The sequence below is a fragment of the Peromyscus leucopus genome, chromosome 4 (assembly GCF_004664715.2).
Source record: "Peromyscus leucopus breed LL Stock chromosome 4, UCI_PerLeu_2.1, whole genome shotgun sequence".
In the NCBI taxonomy this organism is placed as follows: domain Eukaryota; kingdom Metazoa; phylum Chordata; class Mammalia; order Rodentia; family Cricetidae; genus Peromyscus; species Peromyscus leucopus.
This window is the reverse complement of record NC_051066.1, coordinates 133,822,509-133,831,755: the sequence shown is the minus strand read 5'-3', so window position 1 is coordinate 133,831,755 and position 9,247 is coordinate 133,822,509. Positions and strand designations below refer to the sequence as shown.

At 52.7% G+C, this 9,247-nt stretch overlaps 1 protein-coding gene across 1 annotated transcript in view; it reads right to left on the bottom strand.

Annotated features, from left to right (window-relative positions):
• Window positions 1–2,007: 2,007 nt before the first annotated feature.
• Manbal (mannosidase beta like) overlaps window positions 2,008–9,247 on the bottom strand; it is a 29,314-nt gene continuing 22,074 nt past the window's right edge. The window contains exon 3 of the mRNA XM_028855597.2: window positions 2,008–2,837. Coding sequence (XP_028711430.1) covers window positions 2,730–2,837 — 108 coding nt within the window. The 3' untranslated portion in view covers window positions 2,008–2,729. The remainder of the gene's footprint in view (window positions 2,838–9,247) is intronic.

Genomic DNA, 9,247 nt, shown 5'->3' with positions numbered 1-9,247 from the left:
TCATGGGAATTAATCATTGTTTATTTTTTTTTTATTATTTACCGTCACCCCCTAGATAGCAAGAAGGAATTCTAAGAAAAACGATGCCCCCTCTCCCAACAGGTTTTTGATTTTTGTCAGGGTTATGGATAATGGTCATCTGTAAGGGATCGGTTATAAGTTGTTATAGGGTTGGGAACAATAAAGTTTAGAATGAGGGATCTCTTTTGGAATAGAAAAAGGGGAATAGACAGGCAGATTTCTGTGAGTTGGAGGCCAGCCTGGTCTATAGAGCGAGATCCAAAATGGGTACCAAAACTACAGAGAAACCCTGTCTCAAAACAAAACAAAACAAAACAACAACAAAACCCCCACAAGATTTAGATTCCTCAGGATAGGACAGCTATTGGAGTATCTCTGTAACTTGCCAATTACCTTTGGCCTGGACATTTAATTTGTGTTTCTTGTTTGATGTTATTCTTATTGGTTGTAGTTCCATTTTTGTTTATGTTATTACCCTTTCTTCTAGATAATGCTTTATAAGTGTTCTTATTGTATATAGCTTTGTGTTAGGATTAGAACCCTTTTATTTAGACAAAAAAGGAGAAGTGTGTGGGAATTAGTTCCGTTCAGCCAATGGCTTTGAGGTGCCAAGCCTCAGGGTGTGGTCTTGTCTGAATATGTGACCGGTTAAGAGCAGAGGGAGAAGGGTTGTGTGCTCTCTTGGGGGTCAGGAGACATGAGGGAGTTTGCAGTTGGTTCCATATCCCCTGGGCAGAGTGGCAGGACTCGACAACTGAATCAGTGTGGTGAGTGTACTTTATTCATCTCACCTGTTAACAAACCTGCTTTACCCAAGAATTCTGTCCCACATTGTGGTGTGGAGAAAGCACATCCCCCTTCCACCTAGGATGGTCTCTGGAGCAGCCTTTGAGGCAACCTAAGGAGTTGGACCCTAAGGTGGAATTGTTCCTGGGAGCTTAGGTGTTCTCTCCCTCAGGGGACAGATCTACAGTGGCCTGGCCCCACACCCACCCTAACCCTCAGCTCTCAGCTCCTGCCTGTGGCCAGCTCCTCACTTGCACTCTGCCAGGCATCTGGGCTGCCCCTCGGTCTGAGACGGGGCCCCTGTGCTGGGCTCCCATAGAACCCGCTAGGACTTACTGAATGTCAGGTTCCCACGAGGCCAGGTGCACCCGAGCCTTCCACAAAGGCCCCTTGTTCCTGCGGCCTGAGATCTAGGGGTCTGAGAGGTGACTGAAGGCAGAAGCCTTCAGCGGAAGCGCTCGTCTGCTTGTCTGCACAAGGTGGCTCTTTGCCAGGCAGAATTACTGAACTTCCGGAGACCTGAGGTTCTGGGAGGCCCTGTCAAAGCCCTCTGCACAGCCGAGGACCTGCCCCAGTAACACTAATACCACACCAGGGTAAACGCCTGCTAAACTGCATAGCCAGGATCCTGGGCTTGGGATCCTGGGCTTGGGATCCTGTTCGACTGTCACGTTTCAGGTGGCCTGGGCTAGCACTTGAAATGGACAGGTGCCCGTACCTAAGTCCCTTAGCGCCCCCCCCCCCCCCATGACTCTTGGGAAAGGGTCTGGCAAGAGAATGAGCCTGCTGTCCTGACTTTGTGGTGTTTGGGGTTTTTCTGGGCAGCTGACTCAGGGCATGTGATCAGAGCTGCCTGGAGTCTTGAGGCTTTCTACCATATTGTAGTGTATTTCTCACATCCCTAAGGGCAAGCATTGTCCTCTCGCTGTAGGAACCTATGGAGTGAGAGGGGCCTGGGCCCTGTGGACACTAACTCGCGAGTGTTCCCAATGACTAAAGACATCGTAGAGCCACTGACTGGATCCTTTCTGAAACCCTGTTCCAGAGCGGCTTGGCCTGGAGGGCTCTGCCCACAGCTGCCCATTCTGCCCACACTGCCCCACCTCTATGGGGACACTTCTATGGGGACAGTGTTCCCCTCACTCTCAGGAGAGAAACCCAGGCTGTCCCTTCCCCTCCTCAGCACCAACACAGGCAGGCTCAGCGTGCGTGACAGTTTATTGGCTTTACTTCACGTAATTTTTCTTGGTTGGTCAGGGAATGACAGATGCGGGGTGACAGGCCAGAGTCAAAGGCACTTTGAATGTTAGAATGGTGAAACGAGGTTGTCTGCACGTGACAAGTCCACTTCAAAGGCTTACGAAGTCTGTGCCCAGGAAGTCTGGCCTCGTTCGGCTACCACCTTCCTGTGCAGGCGCCACCGGGCCAGGCCTTCTGCTGTCCTGCCATCCCCCGTCATCTTCAGGACCTGGCTGCCGCAGTGAGAGGGCTGAACACACGTGAAGTTCTGTGCATACAAAAGTCACTCACGATACCCACACCCACACCCACACATGTGACACAAGTAACGGTGTGCTTGTAGCCTTAGGTAACAATTCCACACCGCGGTGTGACTCCCCTGGCCCGAAGACCACTGGACCAGGGACTAACGTGATAACTGGCTCTGTGAGCCTGACCTGACTCCGAAACCCCGGGACAGTGTTTGCTCTCCGAGAGTCTCTGTGTACCAGAGTGATGGAAGAGGAAGTGGTGGTCTGAACAGCTGGGGCCTAGGGACTGCTCAGATCTCTGTGGTCAGAGGGAGTTTCAATCTTCTCAGACCTCGAGCCAAGGACAGAGACAGTCCGTGAGAGGAAACAGGATGCCGGCTCCCAGGAGGGCTGCCCCCAAGGCCAAGGCCACGGGCTCTGGGGCCTCTGCTTCTACCGCTTCTTCTTCGTCTCCTTCTTCGGCCTCTTGTTGATGGAAGGTACGGCAGCCTTGGGCTTCTTCGGCACCTCTGCACTTCTGGGCTCGGACTGCTCGGCCTCCTGTGTGGTAATTTTTAGAAAGACAGAGTCATGTTTAGAGAAATCTACCTTGACGGACGGGATTCTGTCAACTGAAGCATGAAGAAACACAAGGGGAGGATTATTACCCAGACTAGATTCTGAACGTACACAGCACCAGGTCATCCGGGCTCCTTTACCTCCCAGTTCAGTGGTCTACGGGCCCCTCAGTCCCATGTCCCATGTATAAGCTGGGAACGGTGACAGACACCTGGGGGAGGGGAAGTCACAGGAGCACCACCAGGGTTGGTGGCACCCAGTGGCTGTCAGGATGCCTCATGCTAGGAGGGCATTAGTGAGGGTCGCTGTGGGGGCTGCCATGGCTGACACTCCTGGAGATTGCTCCCCTCCCCCTCGTCATCCACAGACCATGGGCTGGGGGGGGGGCGGGCAGCGGGCAGGTGGGCTATCACTACACTGTGTTCTGCAGAGTCTGGCAGGGTGCCCCAGGGAGGGCAGAGGCAGCCTCGGGCCAGAACCCCAGATTCTCAGCAACTGGGACAGTTTCATACCCTGTGATGATCCCCTTGTAAGATTTGGCTGAAACAAAGGTTTTGCTGCTGAAAAGAAAAAAATAAGTTCAAAGTCACAGATCTAGGTCTGGCTCTCACTGTGCAGATAAAGAAAGTGAGCCCCAGGAAGGGGCTGGCCTGCCCCAGGCTACTGCGCTTGTACCAGAGCAGAATCAGGAATGTGCCTATGTGGTGTTCTTGTATCTCCTTCGGTGATAACAAGCCTGTGTGGTAGCCCGAAGGACCCCAGCAGCAGGTCAGCTGAGGGAATGGCAGCCGCGGCCTGGGCTCTGTCTGCAAGCTGTACTTGGTACGCAGTGTTTATTCTCAAAAATCCAGGCCGGGTGGGGGTGGGGTGGGGTGTGTGGCATGGCGGCTCGGCAGGTGAGGGAACAGCAGTGATCTGGGTTTCATCTCCAGGCCCCACACAGTTCAAAGAGAGAACTGACTCTAAAACTGTGTTGTCCTCTGACCTCCAAAAATGTACCGTGGCATGCATCATCCCCCCCCCACACACAAAATAAATGAACAAACAAGTAAATGTGATAAAAACAATCCATGCCAGGCTGGTGAGCTGGCTCCGTGAGGAAAAGCACTTGGCATGCAGTTCAAGTTCAAGGCCCTCCATGAAGGTGACAGGAACTAACTCTGCAACTGTCCTCTTGACTTACACACACACACACTTGGCACCTGTGCACCTACACACACACACACACACACACACACACACACACACACACACACACACACACACACACACACACACACACACACACACACACACATACACACACATACACACACTCTCACACACACACACATCATACACAAAAACACACAACTGGATGACTTCCCATGAAATCTGGACTCCCAGCTTCTTTGGATACTTCATACACACAGTGACGGTAGCTCCGTGTCCCCTCGTGGTGGCAATGGCTCAAGAGCACTGTCCTTGTATTCAGAGACCACACCCCAAGGTGCCAGCACACCCCAGGGTACAAGGTCTCACTGTGTAGCCCTGGCTGGTCTGGAATTCAATATGGGGAAAGTTGCTGCTTGTGTGTTTTACCCCCTTGGTCTATTTTTTTAATTTTGTGAAATTTATTAATTTTATTATGTGTTTTGTGTATGTATGTCTATACACACATGGTGCCCCCGGAGGTCAGAAAAGACTGTTGGATCTCCTGGAACTGGAGCTACAGATGGCTGTGAGCCACCATGTGAGCGCTGGGAATGGAACCCAGGTCCTCTGAAGAGAAGCAAGTGTTCTTAACTGCTGAGATATCGCTCCAGCCTCCAGCCTCCTTGATCTTAATTTAAAACAGAAAAATTAAAAAGCAGCCTAAGGCTACATCCTTGCTCTGGAAGACAAAGAGGATCCTCATGAATGGAATAGGTGCAGTAAAGAAACCAGAATAGCCGCTACGTGTGGAAAAGGGAAGGTTTATTCCAAACCGCCAAGGCCCTCTCAGTGATTTCTTTGGAGCAGACATCTACATGTTGCAGAGGTGCTTAGCATGTATTCATGTGTGCTCCCCGTGGGGCGCTGCAGAAGGTCAGTACACCCCAGTCATTTGCTCACTGGGCCTTAGGATGATGAGGCAGCCATCGGAGCCTCATTTCCTGGCAAGAAGGCCAAGGCTCTGACCCTGGGGACTTGCAGGCAAGGTACAGGGGGGCACAGGGGCAGTCCCAGTGTGACAGGGTCCTCAGGTCCTACAGGGGTGGTTGCCACTCTAGGCTGACAGGAGAGGCAGCTCAACAAGTGAGTGATTTCATTTCTCCTCAGATGTGTGCGGCTAGGAAAAGCCAGGGAGGAGCGGACTGTATACTCGACAGCCTCACCTTGAAGACTGGGGGCGCCGTCCCATCTGAAGTGACTGGGGGAAAAAAGAAGCCTCCATTGCCAGGAGCTTCCTGGCCTGTGGATACAATTCCATCAACAATGGAGTGTCGTGAGAACAGCTCACCAGGCCAGAAAACTGCGGCTCCCGTCAGGCCCGGGCCATGGGATCTGTGCAGCGGCAAGGGAGAGGCACTGAGCCGCACTCTGCCCTGAGCGGCTCGAGGCGGCTGGGCGCCTGTAAATCGGGACAGAGTGTCACTCAACACTCTCATTCTTCCCTTGCAAACAGTCCGGGAAGGAAAGCACAAGCTCTGCTCGGGCACCGGGCACCGCTGGGAACCGTCTCTTCTGACCTGCCAGGCGCTCTCCTCTTCCTATGGCTCAGCTAGACTAAGGCTGGACAGAACAGGGACCAGGTCAGCCTCACACTGGAGCTCTGGCCCTTCCCCCTGAGGATGGAGACGAGCAAGGCAGTGGCCGAGAAGAGGACAAGACACCACATGAAATGGGGGGGCGGGGGCGGGGGCGGGGAAGCTGTCCACAAGGGCTCAACTGCGCCAAAGACACGGCATCTCAGATGCGTGGCAGGCAAGTAGAACTGTGACAGGAAAATCGGTCTGGGAGGGGTGGCTGGGAGACAGCTGAGCTAGAAAAGCACCTGGTGTCCAAGTGTAAGGGACCTGAGTCCAGATCCCCGGAACCATGTAAAAAGTGGGGTGTGGCAGCACGCAGCTGGCATCTTAGCATTAGAGAGGCAGACAAGATGCCCGGGGCTTGAGTACACACACACACACACACACACACACACACACACACACACACACACACACACACATACACACACACACACACACACACATACACGCACAACACACATACACACACATACATACACACACACTCACACACATACACACACACATACACACACACACTCATACACACACACACACGCACGCACGCACGTACACACACATACACGCGTGCACACACACACACACACTCATACACACACACACACATACACACACACACACGCACGCACACACACACACACACACACACACACACACACACACACACACACACACACCAGCCCCAGAAGCTCATTCTAGAAACACGTTGGCAGGACTTTACAGGTCCTTCCCATTGGTTAGTCTGGCACACACTTGCAGCCTGGTGCTTGTGGGAGCATGATGATGCCCTCACCCTGCTCACCACACAGCGCTCTCAGGAACAGGTCATTAAGTAAAGCACACCTGCCCCCCAAGCTAACTACAAGCTCCTCCCAAGCTGCAACCACATGGCAGCAGAACCAGAGCTGGCTCTGTTAGTCTGTCCCTGGATGCCAGGACTGGGCACGTGCTTGTTCAAGTTAACTATCCAGTTATGGTGGCCCTGATGGGCGTGGAAACTCAAGGCCCTTTACAGAACTTTGCACAGAGCTCTGGCTCTCCAGGCCATTCTCCCAGAGCTCAGGGAAGGGTTTTCAGGTCTCCAGACACCGCAGGCTTCAGGCTGGAAGTGGCATCTCCGTGGGCAGCACATTAAATGCCACCGCACTCACTATCTAGTCTGGTGAGCTGCCCAGGAGAGCACGTGGTCAAGTAGAGCCGCCAGGGAACTTACAAAGTGAACACGGCAGAGAAATGGCTCTGAGCTGTAAATCCTGGACGACGGGGATGCTGATAGCAACATCCTCCCCAACCACCACAGGGCCTGAGAAGGAAGTCAGTGCCCCTGGGACAGGCAGGATCTGGAGACAGATGGCTCCAAAGACTCTCAGCGTCCAAGTCTGCTCTGCCTCGCTATCCTCTGCGGGGAAGCTCTCTGCTGAGTCTTCACTAATACCACAGACCTGGAAAGACACACGAGCAAGCAAAGTTGCCTACCCTCTAGGTGCTGGCAGCTAGCTGGCTGCTGAGATGACCGCTCAGCCAGCATCTAAACCATGAACTCACGGGGAGCTACCAGATGCACTCTTACCACCCGCTACGTGAGTCACTCAACAAAGCAAATACCCACTCACGCAGGGCCAACTGGATCGACATTCTGTGCAGAAGCTGATCCAAAAGGCCTGGGAGGCAAGCTCAGGCCAGATGAGGCAGAGGAGCAGCCACCTACACTTCCTCATTACTGCTTCTTTTCTCCTGCCTTTTCTCTCTTTTCTTTCCTTCCTTCCTTCCTTCCTTCCTCCCTCCCTCCCTGCCTCCCTCCCTCCCTCCCTTTCTTTCTTTTGTTTGTTTTTCAAGACAGGGTTTCTCTGTGTAACAGCTCTAGCTGTCCTGGAACTTGCTCTGTAGCCCAGGCTGGCCTCGAACTCACACAGATCCACCTGCCTCTGCCTCCCGAGTGTTGGAATTAAAGGTATGCGCCACCACCATCCAGCTTTCTTTTCTTTCCTTTCCTTTCCTTTCAGACAGGGTCTTGCCGGGCGGTGGTGGTGCACGCCTTTAATCCCAGCACTTGGGAGGCAGAGGCAGGCGGATCTCTGTGAGTTCGAGGCCAGCCTGGTTTACAGAGTGAGTTCCAGGAAAGGCACAAAGCTACACAGAGAAACCCTGTCTCGAAAAACCAAAAAAAAAAAAAAAAAAAGACAGGGTCTCATTATGGAGCCTTGGCTGGTCTGGAATTTGCCATGTAGATCAGCCTAGCCTTGAACTCACAGTATCCACCTCCTCTTCCTTGAGGGTGCAGGGATTAAATGTGTGCACAAGCATTCCTGGCTTACTACCCTGGGTTGCTGCCTTTCACCTAGGAAAACCTACACAGACCTCCCCAGAAACACCCAGTGAGGCCCAAAGTCAGCTCTGCCGGAACCTCTTTGAAGAGGGCTGCCTGGGCTCGGCAGGGCTGGCTGCAAGAGCTGCAAGCCGAGCCTGCTTGCCTCTAGTTTCGGAGATCGTAGATTTTACGTAAGCTCCCCAGGACTCCATTTTTTGCAGGAATAGACCTCCCCTCTTGGCACTTTGCAGCTCCTACCCACGGACCACTGCCGTCCCAGCGGCCAGCCATACAGTTCCTTCTAGAAGCCTTTGAACTAGACCAAGCGGGAAGGCAGCCTCCTTGGGATGCTGCAGCTGAAGGAGAGAAAGCCTGGGAGCTGTCATCTCACCACGGGATCAGGGAGCAGAGGAAGCGGGCCCTATTGAGGGCCATGAGACAAGAGAGGGCCGGAGGGGAGGCGGAGGGCACCTTAGGAGTCCTGGGTTCCCAGCCAAGCAGCAGCTACATCTCAGTCTTTCTACAGTACAGAGAAACTTCAAGCAGCGTAGGTAGCTGGGGTCAAGTTCAGGCCTTTCTGGAATCTTAGTTTCCCTGCAGAGACCAGCAACTCCTTCTTAGGTTTCAAGTGAATATGTTAAGTCAAAGTGAGTTCAAGGCCAGTCATGGCTACAGGAGTAGACCCAGTTTCAAGACCGTGACTCCCCCCCCCACAGAGAACTAGAAGAGATCATCTGCCTCTGCTCCCTGAGTGCTGTGACTAAAGGTGTGTGCCACTACGTACAGCCTAAATCTTACTAACATTATTTACTATGGGTGTGTGCATGTGTGGGTATATTGTGGCGGTCGGGGACAACTTTACGGAGTCAGTTCTCTTCTGCCACCGCGTGGGTTCTGGGACTGAAGAAGTCATCAGGCTTGGGGCCTTTGTCACTGAGCCATGTCACCAGTCCCCAGGATCCTTTTTACCATCCCCCCATACAACCAAACTTGGCTTGAGAGACAAGTGTATCTGCTGTCTTGTCTAAGGACCTTCTATCTCACAGTTTAGAATCCAGCCTACAAGAAAAGACTTGGGTTGTATGGCCTTGGCCTTAGGGGCAAATAAATGTTTTCTCAGGTCTCAGCTTAATGAGGTGTCAATGAGAAAGCCTTCCATCTGGCTTAGAATTCAAGAGACTTGGCTTATGTTGGCCAATGGGCTCTTGTTCTCCTCTGAAAAGGAAGGGGGTGGGGTGGGAAGCATTTATGTGTTCTTTTTTTCTTCTCTGATTAGCCCCCAAAGAGCTTTCAAATAATCTGCTAAGTAT